This window comes from Trachypithecus francoisi, unplaced genomic scaffold, assembly GCF_009764315.1.
Source record: "Trachypithecus francoisi isolate TF-2019V2 unplaced genomic scaffold, Tfra_2.0 Lachesis_group4, whole genome shotgun sequence".
Taxonomy (NCBI): Eukaryota; Metazoa; Chordata; class Mammalia; order Primates; family Cercopithecidae; genus Trachypithecus; species Trachypithecus francoisi.
The window spans coordinates 7,978,799-7,992,688 of record NW_022681469.1 but is presented as its reverse complement, the minus strand read 5'-3'; the positions used below and the strand labels follow the sequence as shown (position 1 = coordinate 7,992,688).

The window sequence follows — 13,890 nt, the reverse complement described above, 5'->3', positions numbered from 1 at the left end:
GAAACCTGTTGATTTCCCTGCAGGAGGGCTAACGTTGAGGGTGCAGCTTGTGAATGATCGGCATGGGGCCAGGAGACCCGTGGAAGAAACTTCTCTCTGGCCTCGGTCCCAGGAATCGCTGGGCTTCTTCCGGAAAACTCACTTCCTTTCATCTTTGGGACTGAGCAAATGATGGAGTTGATCCTGTTTCCCTGCTTGCTTTGGCCCTATTAGGAGTTCCTCTCTAGCAGAGAGCACAGGACTTGCGCCAGGGAGAATATTATGGATGCCTAGCTTTTTTCTACAACCTTTTCCTAAGTCCCCTCTGCCTCAACGATTTCCTCCCGTACTTTTTGTGTCTGCGTTTTTATCACAATGGGCTCCTCCTCTGGCCTTGGACCCCCTTCCCCCAGGGGTAAAGCAGCACTTGAGCCTCCCCTCAGTGTGCAGAGGTGACACCATCTCTGCCATCACCAGCCCCACGAAGGAACTTCCATCCAGCAGCCCCACTGGGTGGGAGCGCCCATTTCTACTGCCCGCATGACTGTCTGTGCAGTTTAGGAATGCCGGGGCTGGGAGTTAGGCTGGGTACACCGTGCGGGGGACACGCCGCCCTGCTCCCTGTGCCTGGCATCTAGAACTGAACCCTCTACCGCTATGGGAATGGAACCCAGGGCACGACCATCTCAGCCTGCGGAACGATCCAGCCCAACTGGTGAGAACTCCCTCCCTGGTGTTGGGGGCCAGACAGGGTGCGTGGAGAGGGTCCTTAGAACCTGGCCAGAGCAATCCCACACATTGCTGAGCCTTCTTCAGGTTGAGAATGCTCGCCCTCAGCCCAGCCCTACCCTCTGCCCCTGCCCCTGCCCCTACCCAGGGAGGGCAGTCCTGCAGGTCCCAGGACAGGCATGGACCAGGACTAGAGTTACCAGCACTGACCTGCCCAGCCTGCCCCCCCGCCCCAGCAAGGGGCTGCAGACCCACAGGCTGGCTCCAGGGCTGCCACCCCTCCATGCACAGCCTACGCCAGCTGGGCTCTACAGGATCCTTTTAAATTACGATTCCAAAGCGGGCTGGCCACAGGCAAGAAGCCAGGAACCTGTTTACACAAATGCTCCCTGTTCAGGGAAGGCTGTCCAAGTCACTCCTTCCTGCTGTCCCTAGACCCGGGCTACTAAGGTCTAGGGGTCCAGAAGGCAGAGTTAGTCCCAGGCAACCACAGGGACGCTCCAGGGGGCGCTGCTGAAGGACAAGGACCTCCTCCTCCTGCATCTCAGCCTCCCCAGCAGCCACAGCCAAGAGCCCTGCCAAGCTGATGGGACCCACTCCATCAACAAGCGGGTGACAGCTTCTTCAGGTAGGGGTGGGGCGTGGTCGCACAGGAGACCCGCAGGGTTCCCTGGGATCCAGGGAGGACCTTCATTCCCACCTTGCCTCCCACAGTCCTGAGCACCTGAGCAACCAAGGAGTTAATATTTTTTGATTATGGCAAAATACACATACAGTTTATCATCCTCACCATTTGAAGTGTGTGGTTGAGTGGCATTAAGTGCACACACACAGTTGTGCAGCCATCAGCACCATCTGTCTGTCTCCAGAACTCTGTCATCTTCAGAAACTGAAACTCTGGAGCTAAATCTTTAAATCTGTTTCATTCGACAAGCTTTTTGTTTGTTCATCTTTTTTTTTTTTTTTTTTTTGACGTCCCTGGGTGGGCTCAAACTCATCCAACAGGCTTCGATTGAAGATCTGTTGTGGATTCCTGGGGGGAACACAGGCAGGACAGACCTGCTCTGAAGGCACCCAGTGGCATGAAGAGGCAAGCCAAGAAGCCTCCAGCCAAGAAGGCGGCAGCCCGCTGGCCACCTAGGGGCACGGGAGGGAGGCCCAGGAGGGGGAGGGGCCAACAGAGACTTTTTGGACCAGCACTTGGTTGGTGGGAGGAACTTCTTGGCTCGGGGGATGGGGTGGCTGGGGGGATTCAAAGGGAATGTTTTTCCTGTGGTCAGACTGGACCTGATAAACAGTGTGCAGGGGTCCGGCAGGGCAGGGGGACCCAGGGCTGAGGACATGAGGGGATGGCTCTGTGAAAGTCCCAGCTTTCCAAACCACAGAGGGAGGCAGAAATATGTGAAGCATGTGTGGCTCTGAGGGCCTCTCACCCTCGGTCCATCGACCCCTGGACAGACTTCAGATAAATTACAAGCTGCCCACAAGCACTTTGGTGGGAATCTTGTTTTTCCTCTTTCAGACAAAAAGCAGATTTGCTGACAGATTAGGGAGCAGGGGGCTGGGGTGAGGAGGAGGTCACCCAGGAGCACAAAGCCCATTCGAGAAGCATTAAATCACCAGTTAATGAGGTGCTGCTATGCCTTGGTGCTGGGGAGGAGAGGAAGAGCTCAGGGGAAGCCTCTGGAACTCATGGGAAGGACTGCTAGGCCTGGTTTTTCCCGTGACTCCCAAGGACCTGGACTGAACCGGTGGGGCCTGCGGTTCTCATTTCATTCCCCAGGCATTAATTGCCTATGAGGGGGCGGAATGATTACCACTGCTCTATGTCTGAGGACACTGAGACACACAGCAGTGGCTTCTCCAATGTCATATCCTAGTGAGTGATGGAGTGGGAATCAGGTTGGAGTTTGGAGCCATGTTACCCTCTCTCCTGTGACACTACTCCCCTGCCTGCTTCCCCACCCCGCCACCTGCTGGGTCACCTACCACTAACCAGCCCTCATATGGCACCTGCTCACAGGTCACGCCTTTGGCTTTTACAAGGGTATACAGTTGGCACAACAGACATGATTGTACTCATTTCACAGAACAGGGTCTGAGGCCTGGAGAGGCTTTGGGTTTGCACCAAATTCATGACAAAAATATATCTAAATATGCAAAGGTGTGGTGCAGTATAGAGGAGTGGTTAGGAACAAAAAGAATCCATCAGCCAGCCAGACCTGGGTTTTAGTCCTGACTGCTGTGTGACCCTGGGCAAGTTGCTTAACCCGTCTGTGTCTAGCTCTACTCGTCTGTACAGTGGTGATAAGCGTATCATCATCTTGGCATTATTGTATGTGAGAAGTAAAATTACACAGATTCCAGCTACTACAGAGCCTGGCATGAAGTCAGTGCTCCACAAATATCCATCAACATCATCACCATCATCAGCCACGGGCTAACAGGTGCGAGATTGTGGAGGCCTGAGGGGAGCAGGGTGCCAAGGCCCAAGGAGGCTGTGGAGGGTTGGACGGCTGTTTCAGAAAAGACAGGGCCCTTGCCATGGGTGGGGAGGGCCTCCCGCTGGCAGATATGCCACACAGAAGGCTCCACCTCCCTAACAAACTGGCGGAGAAATGAAAACTGAGGGCATGATTTTAAGCAAACACTCTCCCGGCTCAGAAACAGTGCAGGTGCATTTCCATGTTGACCGGTTCCAGGCTCAGAGCTTTGCCGTCAGGAAAGGTGGCTGGGTTGTTGCTGGTTTTGTGGTGGCCTCTTCCAGTCCTTGATCTGATTGAAGAGAGCTGCTTACCTGGAAGTCCTGAGCTCCGAAGCTGCTAGGGCTCCATGTTCTGTGGTTTGCAGGTAAAAGGAGGAGGGGCCAGGGCATTAGGGGTACAGAGCAGGCCTTTTGTGGACCCGTCTACCACATGGCAGCAGGGAGCCCCTTCCCCTTTCCTGGGCGGAGTGGACGGTTGCCTAGTGGTTTCGTATCTTCATTTGGCCTCAGCTGTCATGGGACAGCCTAAGGGGCTCCCACAGCAGTCATGGCCCCTCCGTCTTTGCCACCCAGCTCTTGGTGGGGCATGGTCTTGGGTGAATTGAGTGACTCATCGTGACTCTTTTTCCATTGCTCTCTCAGTGAGGGATAAGGAGGGGCTGGAGGACACCCAGGAACGGGACAGCCATCCCCTGGCCCACCACACTCAGGCCACCACACTCTGTGGCAGAATCAGCCCCTGAGATTTTGTTTTTCCTTTGGGAACCCTGTGTTCCTTCCCTGAGCTCCCTGCCATACATCCATCACCCTCCGGGCCTGTCAGCGTGTCTCAGTTCAATTCAGATGGTAACCCAGGGCTCATGGACTTTCCCTCGGAGTCCTGAGCCGGGCGACCAGCCTAGAGGGGCTGATCCCCAGTCCAAACTCCTCCGCCTACTCAGAAAACCGGAGCAAGATGTGTGGTGAGGAGGACCCGGGAACTGAGAGGCCAGTCGGGAGCCAGCTGGTGGGGGGCCCTCTGGGATCTCTGTGGGGAATTAGAGGTCCAGGTCCCTGACCAGAACGCTGTGGGCGCATGGGGGATCCAACCCATGTACCTGGCCCCCCACTGATCCCTCAGACAGCCAGGCCTTGGTCCAGGCACAGGCCGTGTGAACATCTTTGGGGTCTCCACGTCCAGCAGCCCCGTGCTCAGGGACCTCGGGTCCAGAGCCCCTGCGTTCTCCTCAGAAGCCCAGAGCACTCCATCTGTTGCCTCCTTCTGGAGTGGGCTACGGTTTCCTCACAGGCAGCCTCCATTCCGGACTCTCCTGGGGGGCTGCTGGCAGCAGGGAGTTACCTGGGCCACCCCCAGGGACCAGCGTTCCCCCTCGAGGATCCTTTCCTCTCTCCCCGGTGAGTTGGAAGCCTAGGCGTGGGTGGGGAGGCAGTGGGGGGATACTTCTGGGGACGTGGACCCTCTTATGCTCAGGAATCCCACTGCCTGGGCTGAGTATCTCCTTCCGGGACAGGCTTCCTCCCTCCCTTCTGTCCTCCAGGGGTGGGGTGTCCCCTCGAGATTCAAGCCCACCCCAACAGGAGGACCCAGTGTTCTGGAGAGGGCCCAGGCCTGGAGGAATTCTGCAGGCGGGTGCTTGGTGCTGCACGAGGTGAAGACCCGAGCCAAGGCTGCCGGTTCTGGGTCTGCCGGCCCCACTGCTCCAGGGGCTACAGCTGCAGTAGACACGCCCCATTTCCCTTTCTCCCTGAAAGCCCCTCCATTCCCACAGAGCCCACCTGTTCAAGCTAAACCCCCACCCCGACACTCACCACCACTAATTTTTTTCTCTTTCGCAGGAGAGGGGTCTACCCTGGGTGCAAACCATCCTTCCAGAGCGGTCACCCTTAGAAATTCCGAGGCCAAGATTAGCCATGAGGATAAAACCCAGAGATCAGACACAGAGACCCTGGGTCAGGCCTTCGGCCACACGGCCTGGCAACCTCACCTTGCTGAGTCACAGAGAGGCAGAGCCCCAAGCGAGCCTGGGGAGTCCTGCACCGGCCTGGGTTCCGACCCTTCCCTCTCCCCATCGCTTCTCATCACCTCTCCCCACCACTCTCCCCTCCCTGGCCCGGGGGTCCCTGGGAGTCTGGGAAAGCACCCTGGATCATCCGGCTCCTCCTAGGGCTGGGACGTCCATTGCCAAGAGAGCACTCAGAAGCCGCCCGCTGGCTTTGAGGACTTTTATTGCCCAAGGTCCCAAGGTCTGGGTGGGACTGCAAGGGGCTGCCCCTGTCCCCAGAGCTGTGCCTGGCCATCCTGGTGGGAGGGCTCAGCTAGAAGAAGTTGGCCACTCTGCGGAGCGACTGCACCCGCGCGCTGTGGGCCTCCCAGTCAGAGAAGCTGCGGAAGTCGCCCCTCTCCACCACGTACATGCGGCCGCAGTAGTTGGGCTCCTCGTACAGGACCCACCTGGAGGCCAGGGGAGCGGGGATCAGGGGCCGCCAGGAAGCCCCCCTGGACTCCGGACAGAAGAGCTTGCACAGCCTGGCCACCCAGCAACCCCTCCCGGCCGAGCGGCCCCTTCACTCTGGGCTGCACGAAGGCATCCATGGTGCTCACCTTGGCTTTTATTTCCTTCCCCAGTGCCGTGTGGGGTCCGTGCAGGGGTGTGACATGTGTGGGGACAGGCCTAGTAACGTCCACATTTTAAAACTGACCAGTCCTGGCCGGGTGTGGTGGCTCATGCCCAGAACTTTGGGAGGCCAAGGCAGGCAGATCTCTTGTGGTCAGGAGTTCGAGAGCAGCCTGGCCAATGTGGTGAAACCCTGTCTCTACTAAAAATACAAAAATTAGCCGGGCGTGGTGGTGCATGCCTGTAATCCCAGCTACTCAGGAGACTGAGGCAAGAGAATTGCTTGAACCAGGGAGGCGGAGGTTGCAGTGAGCCGAGATCGCACCACTGCATTTCAACCGTCCTTGGCAAGGATGCACTCCCGCCATCACTGCACGCCCCACGCACTCCTGTTCCCTGATAAGGACCACCTTGCACAGACAGTGCCCCCAGCACCTGACAGGGGGCCTGGCACAGAGGGCACCATTCATTCAGTGAATGCCAGTGGGTTCCCACATGTGTGCACAACACCGTGTCAGGTACCAGAGGTGCCATAGTCACACGACATGGTTCCTGCCCCCTCCTGCCCTCATGGGGCCTCTGCTGCAGAGGAAATGGGCTGTGGGGGTACAGGTGCACAGAGGAGCCTGCAGGGCACAGAGAAGGGTCAGGGAGTCCCAAGTGGGGCCCCTTCCTCTCCTCCTCCCCTTCTGCACACCACCAGGGGTGGCCACCAACAATCCAGAGAGCAGAAACAGTCAGGACAAGTCTTTACGGAGCCCGGAGGACCTGGGGCTGCTGGGGGCAGGAGAGAACACAGACCGTCATCACCCAGGAAGCTGTGGGCCCGGCCCAGAAAAGCAGGAAGGTGCGGTGGGGAGGGAATGGGGGAACAGGAGGAAGGGACTGGAGGTCCAGGGTAGTGGCCTCTGCCTGGGAAGGGGCATGTGATACAAGGAAGACAGCTCAGGACAGCTCGGAGCAGGGGCTGGCCTGACCCTGTCCTTCCCTCACCATCTCTGAGACGAGTGAGGCTTGTCACACCTGGTGCCTGGCACAGTCTGCTGCCTCGAGGGTTGGCGCCAGGAAGGAAGAGAGAGAGGCAGAGGGTGTGAGCCAGCCTGGAGCACCTGCTGGGGGACTCTTGGCAGGCCTGGTCCAGCCTGGACCCCACCCTCAAGGCCCCCGCATCCATGCTCCTCCACACCTAGAGCTTTCTGACCCCATACCTATGCCATAGCTGGGGCCTCAGAGGCACCTCAGGGAGTCAGCTGGTCCTTTCCTACCCTGTGGTGGGCAAGAAATACCCTAAGCCATGTCCTGGGCCACATGAGGTTGCTCACATGGACACCCCCAAAAGGAAGGGGCAGGGAACCGCCCATCCTCCTGTCCCCTGTCCTGGCTGTGGCTACTGGGAGGAGCCTGTCCTGCCCACATCAGCACTGTGCCCTTCCCCAGGTGGGGGTGGTTGGGGGCAGAATGCCAGCACATTCTCCTCTGAAAGCCCACCAGGACATGGATCTGAGGGGACGGGTTATGCCTGGGCTGATGTGGGACCCAGAGGGAAGGAGTCTTGGCAGTGGGAGGTGGTGGAGGGGCCCTGCCTCACCCACTCCCCAGACCCCAGGAAAGGCCTCCTAGCAGCGTCCCCTCCGGATCCAGGGGACCTGGGGGCATTACCTCCTTGACAAGGGCTTACATTTGTGTAAGAGTTAGAGTCTTAGGCGGCAAAGGCTGAGCACCTGGGCCCCCACCTGGGAGATTGACAGCTGGCTCCTCGCAGGGATGGTGGGGATTGAAGGAGACGGACTGTGTGCCCCTCAGTCAGAGAAATGTTCATCTCCACCTTCTCCATCTTCCTTCTCAACAAGCCCCTGAGTGTTGGCAGTGGGCCGGGGGGATTGTGTCTCGGGCCTCTGGACATCCTCCATGCAAAGGTGTGACTTGGGCCTTACAAGACACAATCTAGCCAGCAAGTTTTCCAGGGCAAATTCTTGCTTTGGAATGCCACCCCTGGGCTCCAGGTGCCACCAATTTAGGGCAAAATGCAATTTTGTAAAATGGAATCCTGGAGCTAGCTAGAGTGACAGAAACAGCAGATTTCTGCCACTATCAGGCCACCAGGGAAAGGTGGGATGCACACAGTCCCTCCCTATCCCTGGGAACTGGTTCCAGGATTTCCCTTGGATATCAAAATCCAAGGATGTTCAAGTTCCTGATATAAAATGGCATTGTATTTGCATATAACCCACGCGTATCCTCCCATATATAGTAAGTCCTCGCTTAGCCCCATCAGTAGGTATTTGGGAACCATGGCTTTCAGCACGCGATATATAACAAAGCCATTTCTCCCCTCATCAATCTTATAATGAATCCACATTGAACAAGACAACATATTCAAGGACCTGCCATACATCGTTTCACTTAAAGTCACAGTCTCCAAGAACCTATCCTCAATGTTAAGTGAGGACTTACTGGACTTGAAATCATCTCTAGATTACTTACGATACCTAACCCAACGTAAATGCTTTGTAAATAGCTGTACGGTATCTTTCAGGGAATAATGCACATATTCAGCATAGACACAATTGTGGGGGGATATTTTCACTGTGCGGTTGGAGCCCATGGACATGGGGTGCCACCTGTGCCCAGCTCTGCCTTGGCTCAGTCTCTGTCTCCCTGGAGTCCCTCTGCCCCCTGCATCCTCTCCAAAGCTCCCTGGCCTTGAACCTCTGGAGTATAGAAGGCAAATTGTTCTTCAATTGCTTTGATAGGAGCTAGAACCATGCACAGCCAGCTGGAACCTGTGTGAGGGGCTCTTGGCCTGAGGGGAGGGAACTGAGGCCTGGGAAAGTGGTCAGCTCTGGAACAGGGACAGACACAGGCTTGGCTGTAGTCTCAGCTGTGCCACTCCCATGGGACGGCTGGGCAGTCAGCCTTCTGAGTCTCAGCTTGCCCTTTGTAGAACGGGGGCAATAATATCTACCTGACACAGAGGTGTGGGCTGGACCATGAAAATAGATGGCCAGCTTGAAGGTGCTCAGAGGGTAGTTGCAAAAGGGGAGTATGCGGGAGGGCAGGAGGGGGCACGAAGGCTGCTATTGGTTGACCAGGAGGAAACTCAAGTGTGGGGCAGACAAACCCATCTGGGCCTGGGCAAAATCCCCCCAGCTACTCTCTGTCCAGAAGTGAGCCACCCTGAAGTCCATCTTCCCCCAGAGGCCAGGGTGGTGGGGATTTGCAGAGAGGCCCGGTTCAGGGGTCAGCTTTGCTGGGTAGGCGCTGGGCAGGGTGGACTGGTCCACCCTTCTCAGAGCAGGTGAGCCCACTGTGGCTTTCCAGCCCGTAAGGCCCTGGGGGATCCCTTGGTAAGCAGGTGTGCCCCGGCTCAAGAAAACCAAAGGCGTTCTCTTGCATCAGATCAATTACAGAGAACTGTGCAGCTTTCAAGGCCCTCTCCTAGCTCTGTTCCTGGACTGACGCCCTACAGGGAAGGTCTCAGGATGCCTCTGGGGCCCAGGGTCCCTCTCTGAGAACCTTCTGAGCCACAGGGGAAGCTCCCTGCTGCTTGACTGGGGCAGGTGAGGCAGCTGAGGAAAAGAGAGGGCCTGTGGGGCCAGGGCCACGCTGCCCCCTGCTGCAAGTCTCATTCCCACCCCACCCATCAGCCCTGCATGGCGGGCAGCCTCCCACGCCTGGTGCTGAAGCGCCTAGCTGGGCCTCGGGGTGCAGCCACCCCGTGGCTGGCCTGTACTCACGCTCCGTCCCCATACACCTTGATGGCGTTGATGCAGTTCTTGGCCCAGCCCCCACTCTGCAGGAAGGGGCAGTCCTCCAGGAACTCCAGGCACTGGCCCGTGAAGTTGCAACCCTCGAAGATTTCTAGGCGGAAATGTTCCCCGTGCTCCAAGACCAAGCAAAAAAGAAGGAAAGAAGAAGGCTGCTGTGAATTCCCCTCTCCCAGAAACAGAAGCCCTGGGCAGGAAGGAATTAGGAGGCACCCAGGGCACTGGGCACCCCCACCCCACATACTTCAACCCCGCACTTCTGTTTGTTCTTCCACATGAGATGTGGTTGGAAGAAAGGATTCTATTACTCTAAAACTGTTTCAAGCTACTGAGCTGGTCTAAGCACCTCTTTCTACAACTAGAAAATCTGAGGTCCAAAGACAGCCAAACTGACCAGAGGCCAGAGGTCAGGCTCAGACCAGGGCTGGGGTCTCGGGGCTCCCTCTGGGTGCTCAGCCTGGGGGACTCATGCCCTGGTCACACCAACACACTCCCGTTTCTGACTTCACTCCGGGGCTGCAGCCCACAGGCAAGCCTTCAAATGATAACATTTTAAAACTGTAATAGAACCTTTTAGTAGAACATAAAGCCAAAAATCTAAAACAAACACCAGATCTCGTGTGCTGAAACTCCTGCTGGCCTTGACATCATTGTCCCCGAGGCTCAGCATGTCTCCCTAGATGATTCCCGCATTTCCAAAAGACAGAGGAGGGCCAGACCCTGCCTGGCTCAGAAGCCGGCAGGGCCTGGTCTGTGTCACAGCTGGCCCCAGGACAGCTCTTAGGAGAACAGCAGTTCTCAAGATACCAAGGATATTTTTCATATAAATAGCATTATGCAGGGTCCAGGGCCAACCATTTAAATTTCTTTTTTGCCAAATGTACCACAGCCTGGAAGAAATACTAAGAAAGCATTCTTACAATTTGAGATGCCAAAGCCCAGCTGGTTTTGCAACTAATACAGAAAAGAGAGGGGGCCCCACACAGAGGCCCCTTCCCTGGGATTCCTCAGACATTCACCAGAACCGCCCGGCCCAGGCATCAGGAGAGGGTCCTCGGCAGACCTAAGCCGAGACCCTCTGTGATGAGACACGCATACCCCCAGGCTCAGGAATCCGCCACTTCCCACATGAAGCTCCCAGAGCTCACAGCAGGTCAGCAAGTACTCATGACCCGGGGGAACGGCCTTGCTCAAATCCCACCCTAGGAGCAGCTGGACAGAAACAGGCCTTTGCCACGGGGGAGCCATGCCCCTCGTCTGCCCTCCCTGCATACACGTCTTGGGTGGCAGCTCCCTGTGCAATTCCAAGGGACCTGCCCTCCAATTTTCCCCTGACTGGCGGGTGATTCTTCAGCTTCCTCCATCAGCCACTCCAAGACCGCAGCATGGAAGGCTCCAGAATGTGCTACAAGACCACCTGTACCAGTGGCCACATTAGGCCCAAATCAGCCTCCCATTGGCTGAGTGTCCCTTATCTGGCTGGAAATCTAAATTTGGACGATTTCAACAGCATTTTAAATGGAAAATGCAGCTAGATTTTTGCATCCGAAACTTAAAGTGGTTTCCTGATACCTGTATGAAAACTCAGGGCCACTCCCGCTGGGTTCCCAGCAACTCGGCCCCCCACCTACTCACCTCATGCCAGCAGGTGGCTCTGGGTATAGCTCCCTCTCAGTCTTACAGACTTTAAAGCTGGGAGGCCCACGCTCCCCGATTCCTTGCCACTGTCTGCCAGGGCTGACCCTCGGTCCCTCCGGCAGGAAGACTCAGCCCTCGGTGGACAGGCCCACTCACCATTCCTACAGGCCGACAGGACCCCATGTGGTCACTGTGGCTGTTCCAGCGGAAGAAGTCGGGGTCGTCACCGTGCTCCAAGATGAACTGCTGGCCCCAGAAGTCAGGGTGATCGAAGCAGACCCAGGCTCCGCTCTCCACGCGGATGGAGTTCACTCGGTTCATAAAGCCCCGGTCCTGGAAGTTGTCACAGTCCCCAAAGACCTCCAGCTTCCTCCCCGTGAAGTGCTTGCCCTCATAGAGAGTGATCTAGAAAGGGCAGGTTACAGAGCTGAGGGCCAGGGGCTTCTCTCCTTCAGTGTTGGAGGTTGGTGTCTGGGTCCCAGCACCCTTGACGGAATCCCTACTCCCAGGCCCCCCAAAGCCCAGTCCTGCTGCACACAATAACACTCTTTGCCAATTGGGCAAAAGAATGAACAGCTGGCAGACTGATGCCATACACAGCTCCTGCTCCTTCCTACCCTTAGGAGCTCACAGTGGAGCAGACAAATGTCCACAGTGGTTTGGGGACAGGGGTTTCCCCTTTGTCTAGGTGCCCATTTCAAAATCGGCTCTTGTCAATTTCCACTGCCTTTTTAAACTCATTTTTAAATTCTTAAAACATAAAGCCGATAATAACATTAAAGGAGGTGTTTTCAAAAGAAGAAACTGCACCCACAGCCCTCTCGTGGTAACCCAACATGTGTTTTGCAGAAAGGTTCCTGGGATTGGGCTTCCTTCACTGGAGAGGCTGAATCGGCCGAAGCCGCATCAGGGCCTGGCTCGGGATTCATGTTCTCAAAAGAGGGCTTCTAAGTGCCACCCTGTCTCTCTGTTTTGTAGGCCACTCCTTTGGGTGGCAGGCACGTATGAGATCTGGAGCTCCATCACCCTGGTGGGAGTTCAGACACCGTGTAGTATAGCTACGTGGTACACACAGGTTGTCCTTGTCCCGAAACAAAACACAGGGAAGCAGTAACAACCCCCCAAACTCCTTTCCTGCTGTGGAACCTAAAATCCCAGCCATTCTGTAACTCTTTGGGTTTCAAGAACTGTGGCCCTACAACAGTCCTGTCAGAGTGCAGTGATGTTCCCCATCACTATGGTCGTTTGTGCCTCACCAGTGTCTTCAGTTCGCTCAAAAGAATGTGAGAAATGCCCTTCCAGGCCCCTTGGAGTCAGGCGTGGCCACCTGCTTTCACCAGAAAGGAGGCGGACACCCTGGTGTTCTGCACCCCAGAGTTACTGGGGCCTTTGTTACTGAAGCATCACCTGGCCCATGCAGACTGATACAGCAACACAGTCACCCCCAGACACTCTGGAATGTGGCCCTGGAGACCAGAGGCTTCATGGGAGTGGCTAGGCTAGGGGCACTGGAGAGAGGGAGGGAGAGCCACGTCTCCCATCCTTCCTGCACCAGGCAGGGCGGGTGGAGGGCCCCTGAGACTTTCGGGGAGGCCTGGGCACCAAAGGGATTCGGGGTTCCCTCAAATCTCAACATTTTTCAGAGAACCAGCCCTGAGTGTCCCTGAAGAGACCCTGAGGAAGGAAAAGCCACACAGACCAGCCTTGGGCAAAGACGCTGCAGCAGTGGGGCCGAGGGCTGTGGGACAAGCCAAGCCCCCCACCCCGAGGAAGTCCCAGGGAGTCTGACCACCCTCCCTGCTCCTGACTGCCAGGCCAGGGGTTGGCACCCCGGACGGAAGGAGTGGAGATGGAGACCTCCCTATCCACCCACACTAGAGAGGCCCCAGGCCAACAGCGAGGCCACCCCGTTTTATTAAGAAATTAAACCAGCTATCCCTTGGGTTTGTCATCCAGCAACAGTGTGCACCCTCCTGAATCCCCTAGCACAGGGGGTGAAGGTGGGGCCCTGCCCGGTTTCCTTGGGGTTGAGGGACTCACTCACCTTCCCCGAGCGCTGCGCCATGGTGCGCCCCGCCCCATCCGCGGGTCCCGGTTTATACCCGGCAGCGCCCTGCTGGCTCAGCGCCGTCCCGGACAAAAGATTTGCTGGGCCGGCCCCTGCGCGTTAGTGCTGTCGGGCGTGCTAAGCCCGAGGGGCCACCAGGCTGCTGAGAACCGCCGCGGCCACCCTGTGCCACCGCGAATGCAGCCCGCCCTGCCCGGGGTCTCCTTGCGCTCGGCGCGTTTAGCTCCCAGGCCTCCTTCCTCCCTGAGCCCTCCCGCCCAGCCCGCGGCTGCCCCTGTCCTGCCCTGGAGTGGTGAAGGGAGGAGTAGGGGTGTCTCTCCAGCCCTCCGGCCTTTCTTCCCTGACGCTGCCCCTCAGCCCTCAGGCCCATCTCCCTCCCTCCCAAGGTCTGTTCCGAGCTTCCCAGTCCACTCCCCTTTCTCACCTGGCTGCATGCAGTCTCACCTTGGTGCCAACTTTTCTCCAGGAGGGTGCAACCCAAGCTTCCCGGACAGACAGCGCTTGACCGCCCCTCCCCCGGATGCTCTGGTCTGAGCTCCCAGGTCCCCTTAGACCTCCTGCTCCTACTCACCCAGCCCCTGATGCACTCCCTCCCCCTTTTCCCAAAAT

General features: G+C 57.1%; 1 protein-coding gene across 3 annotated transcripts; it reads right to left on the bottom strand.

The window, feature by feature from the left end:
• Positions 1-2,196: 2,196 nt before the first annotated feature.
• CRYGN (crystallin gamma N) lies at positions 2,197-13,547 on the bottom strand. Of its 3 annotated transcripts, none has more exons than XM_033193687.1 (4): positions 13,258-13,545; positions 11,370-11,618; positions 9,546-9,691; positions 3,335-3,545 (listed from the first exon to the last, which is right to left on the bottom strand). In XM_033193687.1, the coding sequence occupies exons 1-4, from the start codon at positions 13,276-13,278 to the stop codon at positions 3,413-3,415; spliced, it is 549 nt and encodes a 182-aa protein (XP_033049578.1). In that variant the 5' UTR covers positions 13,279-13,545; the 3' UTR covers positions 3,335-3,412. The 3 variants fall into 3 exon arrangements, 2 of the variants coding, with proteins under 2 accessions (XP_033049578.1, XP_033049577.1); XM_033193686.1 differs by lacking the exon at positions 3,335-3,545 and adding an exon at positions 5,054-5,645 and having other exon boundaries at positions 13,258-13,544; XR_004433123.1 differs by lacking the exon at positions 9,546-9,691 and having other exon boundaries at positions 2,197-3,545; positions 11,211-11,618; positions 13,258-13,547.
• Between the last annotated feature and the right edge of the window lie 343 nt (positions 13,548-13,890).